The sequence below is a fragment of the Cryptomeria japonica genome, chromosome 6 (assembly GCF_030272615.1).
Source record: "Cryptomeria japonica chromosome 6, Sugi_1.0, whole genome shotgun sequence".
NCBI classification, from domain to species: domain Eukaryota; kingdom Viridiplantae; phylum Streptophyta; class Pinopsida; order Cupressales; family Cupressaceae; genus Cryptomeria; species Cryptomeria japonica.
The window spans coordinates 121,365,063-121,382,253 of record NC_081410.1 but is presented as its reverse complement, the minus strand read 5'-3'; the positions used below and the strand labels follow the sequence as shown (position 1 = coordinate 121,382,253).

At 35.1% G+C, this 17,191-nt stretch overlaps 1 protein-coding gene across 1 annotated transcript in view; it reads right to left on the bottom strand.

Moving 5' to 3' along the window:
• Positions 1 to 17,191, bottom strand: part of LOC131053725 (protein TPLATE) — a 116,843-nt gene that overhangs the window by 15,081 nt on the left and 84,571 nt on the right. Inside the window, exon 5 of the mRNA XM_057988344.2 lies at positions 14,122 to 14,425. Within this exon, the coding sequence (XP_057844327.1) occupies positions 14,122 to 14,425 (304 nt within the window). The remainder of the gene's footprint in view (positions 1 to 14,121; positions 14,426 to 17,191) is intronic.

Below are 17,191 nucleotides of genomic sequence, written 5' to 3'. Positions count from 1 at the left end.
GATATCTAAGTGTAGCTTGTCGTCATCATCTTCAGAAGAACCATCATCATCTTCCTCATCCTCCGAACTTTCTTCACAGCCTACATAAGCAAAAGGATTCCCTCCATTGCTAGTGGCTAGGGTTTCCTTAGCCCTGGCTCTCAAATGCATATTTACAAGACTCAGACTTGGCTTGGACTCAGCAAGCTGATTTTTGACTCGGACTCGGCGCCCAAACTCGGCAAGACTCGACCAAGACTCAGCAAATTGAAAAACCCAAGAAATTCAAATTTTTTTGAGGATTTAAAACTTGTTTCATGTATCCTTTAATAAATAAACATTAAAGACACAATAATCTCATCAAATAGAAGCACATACACAAGTTTACATTGATCACATAAGTATAAATGCAAATCAACAACATGGACTGTGGAAACTGTGGAAATTTTATGAATCTAATTCATAAAATCTTCCTGATATTTGTGGAACACCTGCAAACACTTTATAAACTCTGTATTGAATTCCTCAATGTGATTCTGATTAGACTTCATCTTTGTCTGACAACTGCAACTCTTAACCCGACAGGCTGGTAGGGTCAAATCTCTGATACCACTGTGACATACCCTTATTGATTTCACCCCAAGTCCTTGTAATATATTCCAAACAATTATAACAAACATTTGCAAAATTTCCAATGCTCAGAAAATACTATTAGCAAAGCAGATTTGGTTTGTAACCAGCTTGACATTTTATAAGAACTCAAAGTATTACAACATGGTGCACCTTATCAACTGTGGCTTCCAACATATTTGCATTCAATCTTATTCAACTAAACAAAGATATCTGCACACTGAATAGAAACTAAATCATAATAAATGAACAGCTATTACTGGACAGATTTGTAGAAATAACTTTAATAGAGAATTTCATAAATTTGAGTTTGATATAAATATTGACCAATGTTGTTATATGGAGCCTACTCATACTCAAAGGTTAAATTTTCCCCGCTTTTATCGACGTAGTTTCCCCGCAAATTATTCAACGGGGGTTTGGAGGCAGAGCCCCCAAGACGCAGTCAAAACTTTTATTATTTTATAAAGGCGTCAGGATTTATTTTTTCTATTGATTGATATCTAATGCTCAGAAAATAATATTTATAGAATATCCATCAAAGTTCAAGGTTTGCGTTGGCTTTATCACTCCTCACGTCCTTGAAATTTGTCTCTAATGGAGACTACACTAACTTTTTAAATTTTTTTTTGCCTTTTTTTCACTTGCTGGGCAGCAGAATCTGGGGCTCAGGACTCAGCTGAGTCTGACAAACTCGCAAGTCTGCGCAAACCCAGCCAGACTCGGCTGAGTCCGAGTCCAGGGTCCTCTGGCCTCAACAGAGGTGACCTGCCTTGGGACTCACCGAATCTAGGCCAGTCATTGCAAGTCCTATAACTCTGCTCGAATGCATCGACATTGTAAATTAGATTAATTATCTTATGTTACTACAAGCCATTGGTTATTCCATATCTTCAATACCAATTCAAAAGGACCTGCAACAATGCATGGCTCATCTTCTACATATAAATCCTAAGTTACCGGTACGTCCATTTTTTCTGCCGATTCTAGGTACGTTACGTTTCTGAAACTTAATCGTTCTGGAATCCCTGTGGAATCGGACAGGGTTCCTTCATTTGCCCCCTGAAACGCATCCACTTTTTCAACCAAGAATCCCGACGAATTTAAGATGACATGCGGATTTTGTCACGGTTTTTTTTGACGAATCGACGTCAGATGCGGATTTTGAGGGTTTTTTTCGCTTTTTCCTTGAAAACGGGTGTAAACCCTAACGCGAAAAGCAAAACGTTTTCTCCTGTGCGGCGAAGCAAGAGATCAACACGACACACGGTGCAGGAAGAACTCAACATGATGAAGCAGGCAGGAGGGGCTCGACGGTAGCTCACGACAAGTCACGACAGGTCACGGCAATTCGACAGGTCACGATAGAGCTCGAGGTAATTTTTTGTTCTTAAATTTTGTTATAAAGTTATAAACTATAGTTTTAGACTTTTAGTCTTTAGGATTTTCATTTATATTTTTTTTTTTATTTGTTTGTTTATTTTATTTATTTATTATAATAAATTTAGATTTTTATTTTAGGTTTATTGTTTATTTGTTTGTTTGTTTATTATATGTTGAGGAAGTTAAGAATTTAATTTTAATTTTTGAAATATAATTTTATTATTTATTAATTATTATTTAATTATTTATATTTGTATAATAATAGATGTTGAAACTCAAATATTTAAATATAAACTTAATGATTATGAATAATTACATTTTCACTTTATATTAAATTTAAATATTTGAGTTTTAACATCTATGACTATTATTATACAAATATAAATCATTAAATAATAAAATTATATATATTTACTTAATGATTATGAATAATTACATTTTCACATTAAATTAAATTTAAATATTAAATATTTAACATCTATAGTTTATTGTTTAATATTAAATTTTAATAATTATTTTTTAATTTGTTGTAGATAGCATAATGGCAATGTTGCTAGCTCTATTACTTATTATAGACTGCATATATGTATATATTTATGATTTTTACATTTTTTTGTATGGACGTACCCAAACGTACCCAGGCCCCCACCAAAAAAATTGCCGTACCAGCGTACCGTACCCACGTACATGTAGCCGTACCGGCAACTTAGTATAAATCAAACAAAGGTGTGTGTTTTATAAATATAACCTTTGATGACAAAAATAAAACCTCCATCCAAAATGTGGTGCTCAATCAGAACGAGTGCCAAGACCAACAATTCTAGATGTAAGTATTTTATAATCATTGCTAGGCATAACTTCCCAATCCTAGTCAACTTCTTCCAAGGCGATCCCCTCTCCAGTTTCATTTTTATCAATCCAGCCACTTCTAATTTTACAAAAACTTCAAAATAATATATCTTATTTACTGATAATCAAAATTAGTTATAATTCCTTTGTTCTTCAGCTTCCATAGTTAATTAAAAAATTATTAGATGTACAATCAGTCTTGAATGTTCATCTGTTTTTAATGTGTTTTAGAAATGTTTAGGTTCTTGTCTATCTTCCTTCATAATTACAAAATTTGATAGATAATCACCTCACTACAGCAAATTACATAGAAATAATTAAAAAACAAAAAATTTGTGTGATATACATCCATGGATGAGAAGGCTCTTAGTGATGCACAAGAAAAGTCTACATTTGCTTAAAGTAGTAGTATTGTACATACCCATGTTAGAATGTTTGCTACGCAAGATCACTCTTGGTTTGAATAAGTCCAAAAGAACACACTATAACCAATGCATAAACTTGGAAATATTGGGTACTTGTAGCTTAAGGTACAACAACTACCTCTTTTTTTATAAAAGTAGAAAAGAGCTGAGAAAAACATCCGGATGGAAAGCAAAAAGTAGACAAGGGAGCCATAAAAGCTGAGGAGCCACTAAAGTAAAGGAGACATTACACATCTGTTGAATAGAGATTTAACATCTACATTAGTTTTTTCCATCGTAGAAAGGGCCTTTTTTTTTTAATTTTCCTAGCAACTGTGAGAATAGCGGTGCTTTGCTATTTTAAGTGCCTTGGTAACAAAGTGTCTTACATCATTTCGGGTTTGAGTCCAACTCCAGCCAACAAATTGATCTTCAATTTGGACCATGAGGATGGTGGACCACTTCTTCATTAGTGGAGGATAGCTAAGTAATGGAGGAGCGACAGTAAAATTGGCAATTTTGGCAGCCAATTGTTGCTTATTGTAATGGATCGCTTGCAAAAAGTCTTCATTCCTTCTTCGTCGGGAGTTGCTTCATTGCTTCGGTGAAATCAAGTAGTTTTCGATGACTCTTTTGCAACAATTCTAAGAAATCAACCTATTTGCTAGATTAATTGTAACTAGTCATTTGGTTGTCCCTTACGAACTGAACAAGCATAACCAGAGAATGTGCCACTAATGTGCGGCTGGTTCATTTTGAATTCCAAAACCTTAAAAAGGATTTTATGCTATCCTAGATGTTGGCAAATGTTTTATGAATGGAAGTATCATTGGAGTTCAACTTGTTTGTATGCAAAAGGGTTAGCAAGATTAGGGTTAGCATAGGTGCCTTTGGTGGGAATTGCAGAATTTTCACCATTCCCACAGAGAGCAAATTGTTTTGTCACCATAATGGCAGTTAGCACACAGCTCTATTACCAGGTTCTACAAAACCCCTAGCAAACCTTGACCAATTTCTAAACTTGGTCAAGTTTGACCTACGTTTGCTAAGGTCAGAATAAGTCATTTTCTAGTGAAAACAAGAAAATGTTTCAAATCCTAACTAATAGCTTTCCATAGTTGCGATTGAGGATGTGCAAAATGAAGCTGCAACAAGGTACATCTACAGTGCAGCCAGCAGGAGTGATACTAGCATTGCTTGTGGATCGAACCTAAGATATTGGATTTGATGAGAATGTCCGCTATATCCTATAGGTTTGATGAGGGTATGGTATCAATCCACCCTGTGAGTATGGCACCAGTTCATCCAAGCGTCTGCAACTCCATCAGAAAACTTTTAGGGGTTTTTTATAACGTTTTTTTAAGATTTTTCTCTTCCTCAATCGGCACAAGATGGCAACGCTACTAAAGGGCACACCTAAGAGTCCACAACTGATCACTGTTTTACCATTTTATACTTTTACAATTTTTCTTTATTCATAGTAACATTTATAAAATTTAACTAGTAACATTTATAAAATTTAACATGTTCAAATATTTAAATTAAATTTAACAAGTATGATATTGTTTTATTTTAAAAATGGAACATTTAAATATTTAATGTTTAATTATACATTTTTAAATATAAATATACATTATATTATTACATAATTAATATATAATATATATAATAATTTTCTTTTAAAATTTATTATTTAGAGCATATATATAGGCTCTAAATAATAAATTTTAAAAGGCAACGCCACCTGTACCCAATTCATCAACTTAGGATCCAACAAACCAGCTGATGATGTTGATGGTCTCGCTGAAGAGCAATATATATATATATATATATATATATATATATATATATATATATATATATTCCCATACCCATACCCAAGGGGAAAAAATTGTCATACTGTTATTCCCGCACCGGCACCTATACCCAATTCAGGAACTTAGGGTCCAACAAACCAGCTGATGATGTTGATGGTCTCACTGAAGAGCAATGTGATGGTTTGTATTGATTTTCCATTTTCAGTTGCACTAATATAAACCATTTTGATATACCTTTAACACTCAACAATTGACATTGAATTATCAATTATCAGTTTTGTTTTGTATTTTATATTTAATTTGTAAATTTTGTGCACATAATGTTCATTCCAAAGTGGACTCAGCCATACTGAAACCACAGGAAAAGAAATCAGTGAACCACCAATCCCAAAATAACAATCAGCAAAAATAAGTTGTTTTCAGCAGATATGGGAGGAAGGGTAAGAGCACTCGACTTGGGTGCTGAAATAATCACATTAAGGGCAAAAGGCTTTTCTGAACATTGTCCTTGGGCCTTTATTGGTGGAGTGAGGAATATTGTGCTCATTTTCAACAAGAATAATAGGATTATACTCATCTCCATTCAACTCTTTAACAGCATTGACATTATTGTTTGAACCATAGTTACAAAACTTGGAATCAGTAGGCTGATTTTTGACTCAGAATTAAACTCGATGCTCAGACTTGGGAAAGACTCAGCAAATTAAAAAACCATGAAATACAGAGATATTTTAGGACCTTAAAGCTTTTACTATGCACCGTTCAATTAATCAACTTCAAAGACACAATAAAATTATCAATTAAAAGCTATTTTGACCATTTACACAAGTATACATTGATCAAATAGTACGAAAGTTGATTTTAGTAGAAGGAAACAACATTTTTAAATAAACAAATACTCTCTAGTGTTTTAAGTGTACATCATTCATGGATTTTAATATCTATGGCATCAAAAACAAAAAACACAATATGGATTTCGAGTCATAATGACATGAACTATGGTAGAAACAAGCCTATATCCCTCAACCCAAAATCACTAGCTCTATGTAGGCTACTATGCTCACATCTCAAATAAGTCTAAAATGCTTCTACAGCCATAGTAAGTTTGGGATTGACTTGCCAAACCAAGAGCACAAATGTAATTCAATTACTTGGAACTTAATTGGGAAAAAATAGAGAGAACAAAAAATGTCGCTTTTCAATCTAGCATGGTCCAAAAAGATTTTTTATTTTTGCTTTTTAAAACAAGAATGAGGATTTGGGAAAAACAGACCCCAACAGGGTCAAGAAGTAGTGCCCCTCATGTTTTTCTGGAGGCAGCAGCCCCCAACAAGGTCGAAGGATAGCAGTGGAGCCCCCACCACCTGAGCCCAAATTAATACCTTTGAGACCACACAAACCTTCATGGTACATGCCATCTTTCATAGTTTTATCAATTTAACCAAGCTTTCATGAACCCTAGAAATGAACATGATTGTATAAATCTTTTCCTTACTCTAAGGACACTTTTAAGTTTTATAACTATCAATACAAGTTGTCTCATACTTATCATCCATTCCATCCATAAAATACAATTGAAGTGATTTGTGTTCTATATTAAGTATTGTAAATAAACTTACAGGTTTTTAAGAAGAAATAGATAGAATAAACTAATGAACTGAACTTTGTATGGATAGGTATATGTACAACTAAAGATAGGGAAGAGTTGTACTTTTTGCATAGGAGAATTCCTATTGCTGTGCAAGAGGTGTAGATGTTGCATAGGAGATTTCCTATTGCTGTGCAAGAGGTGTATCTACTAAATAACAGTTTGCTAGTTGTTATCCAAACTCCCTAGCTGTCATGTAAAAAAAAAGAAGATGATGAATCGTCACCAAGTTTGTTGACGAAAGAACAGGTTGATCAAACCAACACAAAAGACAACACAACAAACACTCCATCTTTTTTGCCTCTGTTTTGACAACCGAGTCTAAGGCTCAAGGTTTGGCGAATACCACAAGTCTGGCAGACCTGGAATTTGTTAATGGAAGAACAAGCAAATAATATCCACACAAAAGGCAGCATAACAAACGCTCTAAACTTTTAGCCTCTAATCTGACAACTGAATATGAGGCTCAGGATGTGGTGAGTCCTACAAGTCTAACTAGACTTGCCCAAAATTAGGTCCGAATCTCTAGGATTCATTTAGCTTTGCCTGCCTTGGAACAACAATTCTGGTGAGCTTCTGGCATGTCTCGTAGCTATGGTTTGAAACTTTGAAATTTTGAATCCATTGCTCAAACTTTCATTGAAATTTTCTTCTTACTTGATGTAATGTCCCCACTCTAGCAGATTGACCAAGTATATGTGCGTTAGCCTAGCTCTACATGGTCCCGAGGGCTAACGAAGGGTTTAAAGGGATCCTGGAGTGTTTTGGCTTAGTCATTTCCAGTTTGGGCCAAAACGAAGTTGATTTACTTAGTTTCAGGCATACTTACTATTTTTAGTAAGTCAGCAGGACACAACGGGGGCTAGTTTTGGTGATTGGATTTGATACTCTTTGGCGAGAGCTTTCCGACGAGCTATCACTCACGCTGTTCGGAGTCCGATTGCTAATATATTTTAATGCTTGAAGTTTTATTAAAGTAACATTTAATTTAATTGTAAAATATTAAAGTGTTACTTTAATATTTATTTTATGGAGAGATGTGTAAATCAAAGGGGCAACCAAGGGAGACATAAGTGAATATTTTAATATGTTTTATATTGAACATGTTTTATCCCACATTGCTTGAGTGAGTTGGGTCGCCCCTTGGAGAAAGAATAAAAGGGAGCTTTTGTGGCTTCATTGGGCATGTGGAATATGAGAAGAATTTGGTGTGTGAGTTGCAGATCCGTTCTTGGCATTAGAGGACGTCTATCCTCTCTTGTGACATTCTAGACGTCATTCCCTTGGGGTTTGGCCTTTGGAATCCTTTGCTATCAGCTTCATTTACAGGCAGATTGGGTGTTTTTTCCAGCTACAAGCAGCAGCATTATTTGGTTGCATTTCCAGCTACAGGCCGTGACACTATTCACGCGGGTACTATTCACGCGACACTATTCACGCGACACTATTCACCTGGCACTATTCACGCGGCATTATTCACCTGGCATTATTCATGCAGCACTATTCATGTTACTGTAGCAGCAGAATTAGAAACTTTGGTTGGAACATTATGTCAAAATGCTGGAGTATTTAGTGAGTTGAAAATAACCTGCTATGTATTTGATTTTGTTAATTCTGGAAATAATATTATCACAGCAGTAGTTCAATTTCCAGCTTGCCTATTATTGTAAATTCTTTTTAGTTCATGTTATGTGGTTTCATACCTGTGCAAAGACTTAAAAACAAAAAAAAAACATTGAAACATTAAACGGAGGAATAAGGAGTTGGCTGCAAACTGTTTGACTAAATTCCTATCAGCAGTGGGGTTAGTTTTTGGGCATTCTAGGGTGCCCATTACACTTGAATGTCTTAAGAGGAACAAAAGAGACATAAGAAAATTTCCATTTACAATATCTAAGTTGGCTTTTTGTAGCTTTGAAGATAAGAGTGTTATTCTTTCTTGTGCTCATTGCCATAGAGACTTGTGTTCTAAGTGCCTAAAGATAAGTGTTCCCTAGGAATGCATCTCCTAGGTTTTTATTTTGTCTCTAAGAACAGGAACATTTCTTTGGCAGTGAAATGGGGACAAAATGTATCCCCATTGTCCCCTTGGGTGGCACCACCAGGAAGGCCTGTCCTTTAGATGGCCCTACAAATGCAAGGACATCCATAAACTCATTTCCCTCCAAGGGAATGTTGGGGACACCTTCCCTAAGGCAGTCAAGAGATGTGCAAATATCTCTCAATTGTCATGAGGATGACAAAACATCCCCACATTCTTATAAGAAAATTAAAAATCAGTAGTAAATTTTGTTTGCATTATCGTATGTTTGACTTGTGCATCCATTTCATTCTGTTAGTTTATGAGTGTAATGTCCCCTCATGGGTTTAGGCATGCTTTAGCCATAATTAATCAGCTTAAATATACTTATGACTCAAAACTAAATATATTAGGAGACAATTCCAACTTAACATGCATCAAATCAGTGATATTTCGCAGCTCAATCAATTAAATATTGAAAAATGATGTGTTCATCTATCAAACATCCATAGTTCTTAATATAAGTATCAAACCAATTGTAATGTCCCCTATTAGGAACATCTCTTTTCCCAACTTCTTAAACACAGACAGTCGAAAAAGAAAAACATATTCTTCTTCCTGATATTAACTTAAGAATTCTTCTGATTTATACTAACATTTATGTCTGATCAAAACATTATTTTATATATATATATATATATATATATATATATATTCATTTATAGATATTATCATCATTATATACAACTACAGAGCAGTCCTCAGAAAATATTATAATAATTATAATTATTATATTATTATTAAATTCTGCATAAGAAACGACAGCGGCTTCATATATTAAGCATACCAATTAAGTGCATCCCACACATTACCAAAGTGCGTCCCACACATTTTACCGTAAGCAGAGATGTTGCTGCCTGTAACTTTCTGACAGTTTCTGATTCTGTCAGCACTTTATCCTTGCTGTGCTCCCTTGTCTTATTCCCTGATTTCCTTCTTTTTTTCTTCTTCCTACAATATTCTCCTTAATATTTTCCTCTGCATCCCTTCTTCCTTGCAGACCCCATGCTTTATTCCGGGGCAGAGGTTGTGTCCGTTGGGAGAGACATGGCTTATGTGGGTCACGTCTCCCCTCAAATGGAGTTTTGACTTTGCTTGACTGTCACCGTTTTGTTATTGGTAATCGGTGGCAATAACTAATTAAATATTATTGTTAGATGATACTAAACATTAAGTATTATTGTTAAATGAACATTAAGTATTAAATATTACTATTGGATAAACATTAAATATTTAGATAAATTCATTAGTAATACATATAAAGGATGGAAATGAGTTATTAAGAAATGTGTAACAATATTTATATGGGGATATGACAATGAGATATTTTGGTAATGGTTCCAATTTGAGATATTTTGATTACAATTAAATTTTAGAATTTGTAAATGTGAGTATATGAAGGAATAATTTTGAAATTATTACAGCAACTATATGAAATAAGCAGATGCAGTCACCTCCAATAGAGGAACAACAAAAATTGTCTTTTTGGAAAATTTATTACATATTGAAAATAAATAACATGGCAGAAACATAGGTGACCATGTCATGCCCTGCCAAATACCTCCTCAAACCATTCAAAAAAGACAGAATATATAAGTAAAACTAAAATCGATCAAATGGAAAATTGTCTTATTTATAAGAAATCACAATTTTCCAGTCTCAAGCTGGCAATCATCATTAATTTGTTTCTAATCTATAAAGTAACGACTTCATTAAATATGGAGTGTTAAACCAGCAATCAAAGTATAAAACTGCGATATATGACAGCGATTAATATCAAAGTGAAGCGCTTGAGATTAAAAGGTAGTGGTGATTACATATTCAAAATACAGCAATGAAAGTTATGATTAGCAACTAAGAAATAATAAGACAACCATTAAATAAAGAAAATGTAATTGTATATATAATTTGCTACGTGATGGTAATACAGCAATAGAATGGTAAGGTCATAAGTGGTAATGAACAGCATCCAAAATAATATTAGCCTCAATATCGTCAGTAATTGCATTTGACTAAGTTATCACAGTATGTAGGCTTAGATACCAAAGGCAGTGATAAGTAATTAAGGCTCTCATAATTGCAGCAATTAATAAACTAATGGTTAATGGAAATAAGATTAAGGAGATAGTGATTAAGAGAAAGGGTGCGATTAACAAAGGAGTTGTGTCTACTGTTGAAGGGACAACAGCTCAATTAGTTACAAAGAGTCACCAACTTTGCAAAGATGGTGACCGCTGGGAGAGACATGACCTCCCATTCATATTGAAGGGATATATATCCAGCACTTCGGCCATTGAGAAGGGAAGATCATCGAAGGAGAAAAAGAATAAACGACATGGAGTCTGTATAAAGAGGAAATCAGGATTAAAATATTATCAGCAGCTGAGCAGCAGACTGGTATGCTGTATCGTGCTTATGATCATATACTTGTCCATTTATATTGTGTTATGTCTGCATTTTTGTATATAAATGTAATACAAGTTATTCTATATTCTGTTATAAATACATAAAAAGAAGCATTGGCAATAAGATTGCATTTGACCATAATAATAGATCAGATTTATACTCAGTTTCTTATACATTCATAATGCATGAAAGACTATTATATCAATGGCCTGGTCTTTAATCATTCGCTACTGCCTATTGGAGGATAGGTTGGTGTGTGTAGGGAGAGGCGGAGATATCCTCACAAGATAGGTAAGCCCAAGATGGGGTATGGACGGAGTGCTGAAACCTTGAGGGAGCCTACTTGTAGACTGGTTTCCAAGCACCCTATGACAGTAAATCCCCGTCCTTCGTCAGGGTTAGTAAAGAAGTAAGGATGGGGCCTAAATATAATAATTATTGATTGTATTATGAATAACTAATTGTTCTTTAGTTTTAATAATCCGACTTAAGGCATAATAAGTATAATGATGTATGATTAATTGGCAGACCCTAGAAGGGGACATTACAGACCATTTGACAGGAATTTTGCTCTGACACTTTCTATTCACTAATTCATTGTAAAGGGTGTGAACACACTGGAATCAAAGTAGCATTGAAATTCATTTAGCCAAAGGGATGTGATGCAGTCAAGGATAGGGGACCAAATGAATGTTAACCTTGTCCTTGCAGTCAATACCTAAGACACGCCCCTACGAGTTTCAACAACCCAATATTAACACATTCAACAAATCAGATTCATGCTAACACAAATATTCTCTTGAGTCTCAACAAAACATCTGATTTGTTTTAATACTCAAGATAAGCATAAATGCATGCATTCTACAGAAAATTCAACAGGCTCTCCCCAACAAAACCTACATCTGTGAACACCAAAAATTAACATACATAAGCCATTACTAATAGTTGCCTCGCTGGGTTCTTCCCATAGTGTGTTAGTTTTGTGGTGGTGGTGTTGTTGTGGCCACCACGGTTCAAACCCCTGCTGGGCCATTCTGATCACAAGGCTTGTGCCTTCACTGATCCAATGTGCTTGCAGGTTTGAGCCTTAGAATTGTTATATGGAGATGAGGTCCCCCCCATTTGTGACCTTGCCAGTTCGTATCTCCGGGTCAAAAGCATTTCACGCGGATCCGGTGGGCATGTCATGCCAGCATCACCGGTCGCATTAAAAAGTTTACCAGGCACTTATTTAAAAAAACAAAAAATAGTTGCCTTGCTAGACTTCAGATCTCTATCCAACAACATGCACCCAAGATTTTGGGAAATTTTGACAGACTTTGCTTTCAAAAAAAGCATTTGCAATCTACAAACCAGCCTGCACACATACAACACCACCTCATCCAGCACCTGCAACAAAACCGACATGCCAAAAACGTTCAGTCTCCCCACTTGCGCTTCCTAGCGATTTTCCTCTACAATTGAGACCCAATTTCGAAATTGCATGCATGTTCAAGAGTATAACGCCCCTCCAGCAAAGAGAATCTCATCCACTGGCTAAAAATAGCCAAGTGCGGTGCCCTCTATAATATGCTACAGATGCTTCTTTATTTTCTCTTACACCCAACTAATTCCCAAGGATCAATTTCAACAAGTCAAAGATGCCATTTATATGTAACTAATCTTTTATGACACATCATAGATGCTCTTAGACGCCATAGATGCTGTCATAGGAAACCTACACATTGAAAGAGTCATAACTTGTCATAAACAGGCATACAAGAGGCACGAGAGGATCTTCAAGATTCCTACCAATTGGGACATTTCAAATGACAAGAAAGATAATATTTAATATTAATAATACTTTAAACAAAATCCTAGAGATTTTCTGCACTGTACGAGCCTAAGGTCCTTTATTCATGGACAGTAGACACCAATAAAGAGAAAATTATTTTATGGTTGATGGTGAGTGCCAAGTCCTTAGATGCTCCTGCATCAAGATGCAAAATCATAAGGCCCACTTTTGAATGCTTGGGTGGAGTAATGTCAAATGATAACAGATCAAGTGACAGAAACATTTTCCATTCATCTTTATCATAAGGGAGAATCATTGTCACTACACAGAATTTTCATAACTTTTCTCACCTTCTCAAATGATTGTTCTCGTACAGCAGAATGTAGTATTAGATTTGTTTCTTGGTATCAGGTAAGTCATTGTGGAATAAAAAATTCGATCTGGATTCACCACTGGACATGTCCAGTATTTATTGAACTTGAAAATCTGGGACCATTTATTACAACTTTATTGGTAAAGTAATTGTAGTTTTAGAGGTCACCACCAAGTGAGAAACCCATTTGGTGTATGGGACCCCATTTGTGGAAGGCAACAAAGGTTTTTTTTTTCTAATTACCTTATATATTGTTCAACAGGCTGTATAACTCTACCCAACTCTCAACTCCAAGCCAAAACTTCATCTCTGGAAGATACATGCCTTCACCACCAGGCTCCCCAACCACCTCAGTGAAAGATAACACCTAACTAATATTGATACTATCAGAAATTGCCTAAATGAAGAGTCATATCCAGTAGCTTGAGAACAAATTTACTTGTGTTCTCTCCAGGACTACTTTTAAGGATTTCCTACCTTCAGCAAAATACTATTACTGACTACTAAAAAATAAGTTTATTTGGTTTTGCCTATGTACATTCTCACGTGCCATCATTTTTCAACATACATACGGTCATGAAGGAATTTGTCATTGCATACAGTGTGTACATCTTTTATACGTAAGATCTATACTGTAAAATGGGATGCAGGATGTCCTTGCTTCATATGTGCTTTCAATTTTAGTTATAAATGAAGTGTGAATTAACTTAAACTTTCTTTACTTAACAGAAAACTAGAAGATGGATAAACAATGTTCCACTGAAAATCAGAAGCATACCTTCAAATGCAACGTTAATCTTCCATCATTTGCATCTGTTAGGTGGTAAGCTTCAACATAGCATGGATCACTGCTTCCAGATAGAGTGCATGCAGAAGGTGGGGCCTTCAAGTGAGCTGAATCAATTCCCTTTGTCAAAAGGAGAGTCAACTCACTAGGTGGTGGCCTCCAAAGCTCTTGAATTGCTGTACGGACCAAGCCTTCTAGTTTCCTGTCTTGTGCTGTAGTAGTTTCAGAATATTGAACTGTAAGCTTGTGATGGCTAAATGGATAGTCTCCTCTAGCGTCAGTAGCACCTGCCCATCTATTAAAGAACAGACTGGTCAAATATGTGCATATCATCCTCAGAAGAACAACAGTGGAAACATGGTTCAAAAAAGCAGTGTTCAGACCAGATGTACTATCAAAACCATATACACATTGCAAGTGCTACTTGAATGTTACTGTTTTCATAGTTTCAGCCAATACAGACTCAGATAACACGATAAAACTTACAAATAGCGGCTGGGTCTAATTCAGCCCTCTGTAAAATTAAGACAGATCAAAAACCAACCAGTAGTTAAAGACCTAAAATCAAGCCATCAACACTAATTATTCACAAACATGTTGCACAAAGTTCAAACATTTCATCGCTGTATTAATAATGTTAACTTCAGAAATAAAATTAGGAATGCATAACCAGAACAAGTTATAAATAATTTGACCGTGTAATGAACTATGTTGACCAAAACTTATAAAACTTATTGCTTATTCTAAGGTGTTGAGAAAGTTGATGCAATTAGCAAATTAGCATGTGCATTGCTATGAAAATGTGCAGATACAATAACAATAAATTGCACCATCCATCATTCACAGAGTTTTCATCATTTCTAAATAAACACTTCCAATTATCCTTTTTATAGCATCTAGAGAGCTGATGTTATTAATTGGAAAAGTGGATTACAAGCACAGATAGCTGCCATTTTAAAAGCCAGGAACACTGAGATAACATCAAATAGTTCGCCAGAGCCATTTTCAGATTTAAAAGATGCATGTAATTGTCTATGTTGGATAAATAATGAAAAGTTAAAGACATTTCTTCAAAAACCACTCACAATGATAACAAATACTAGATATAGAAGACTCTGTGGTTTCCATCTTTAGATCTACCATGGGAAATATTATCAGGAACGAATTTTGTCATGCGATAACCACTAGCTCGCAAACTATATAGTCCATCCCATGCTGAAAGGCTATCAAATAGATCTTGAAAGGAAGTCCATAAATTAAACGAGGCGCTGTTTCAGTTTTGAACCCTATTATCATGCAAAACATTTTTTTAAATAGCATTCCACCAATCCATATAGCACGCACTCTTCATAATTGTGAGCACAGTTTGATAACGAAATAATTACAAATGTTGCTTGTTGCCATTCCTGGAATGTCAACTTCATGCATAAACAAAGACGTTGCCTGTCCGCTTCCTGAAAGTCAACTTTTACTAATAAACAATGGAATTACAGAATATAAAACCTTAATTTACTTTTATAGCATAATTCTTTGGATTCATTATTCAAGGTAAGTTATATATATCCATGTGCATATTGTCAGTGTATATATCCATGACAATATATTGCATCACACTGCCATTTATTCAATAAAAATCATTTGAAAATATTTTAATCCTTCCTCCATATATATAGCAAAAGAAGTTCTAGAAGCCAAACATTATGTTCTTACATTTTCTATTCAAGGTTGTGAGCAGAATTTAGTTCCATATTAGTTAGAGTTCAACAGGGACACATTCGCTCCTCCACCCTCCCCCATTTTTGGGATGCGGGGACATGGGGAGGACATCCCCCAACTATCCCACAACCTCAGCTCCAGACCTCGGTACATTTCCAAGACATTCTCCTCGAGGAGGGAATATTTCCAAGATGTCCCCTTGATTTGGAAATGGTTTTGGGACTCCATGACGTCCCCAAGATGTCTATGGGACTCTCATGAGTTTCATGATCTTCCAAGCATCTCCTACACTAAGAAGAAGAAATTTTAAAAATCAAAAAGTGTTTTTGCATAGTATGCCACAAATGCTAACCCTAATGGCCTGTTGGCCCCACCCAAACCATAAACACTCACAAAATCTTTCATAAATAGGCATCTAAGCCTCATTCCAAATCACTCCCATGCTTCACCAAGAAAATTGAAAGTTGCAAAAGCAAGCTACAAGAGTGAAAAGGATTGCAAGTGAGGGCATTAGCATTTAGGAATTGTGAGAGTAAAAACAAATGTGAAAAGTGACATCAATCCACTATTGAATCAACACATTATTAAAGCACTTTGTGATTGTCATAGTTTTTTTTTTCATCGTTCAATTTAGTAACTAATTACTAATTTTAGTTGACAAATTTAGTAATTAATTTAGGCTCTCGGGGTTTTCAATTGTTACAAATTTCAATTTAAATTTTGGTTTTACAAATGAATAATGATCAGATTTTTCATTTTTCATTTATTTACAACAACAATATTTAGGTGGTCAAATTAGGCTTTTGTCTTTCCTATATCCTCTGCTTCTACACTTCGTGATACCTGAAGTAAGAAAAACAAAAACAGAATATTTTTTTGATGAAGGTTGAAGCACAAGGATTCAGATATTTGTGTATCCACTAAATATGTGCTTTGTGCAACATGAGGTAAGAAAAACAAAAAGAAAGTCCTTGTGTCTTGAGCTTGTGCATAATTTATTATTTAGTGACATTATGACATGTATGGTAACCATAAATTTTGTTTCCTGCAGTGTCACTATGATTTCTTCCTCTCATAACATGACTGATGAGGACGATCATGAAGAGCCTATGTGGGTTCAATCAGAGACTCCAACTACAAATATGGGGGGGTGAGGAAACTAGTTATACTGGCAATGCACATCTAAGTTGTCCTTCCAAATAATTGAAGGGTGTTGCCAACTGTCCTTTTGATAAGAAATCACAATTAAAACAATTTGCCACTAAATTGAAAGCAAAACCTAGGTCATCAACAATGGTCACTAGGCTATGGAGATGTCATTTTTATCAACTTGAATTTCAAGGCA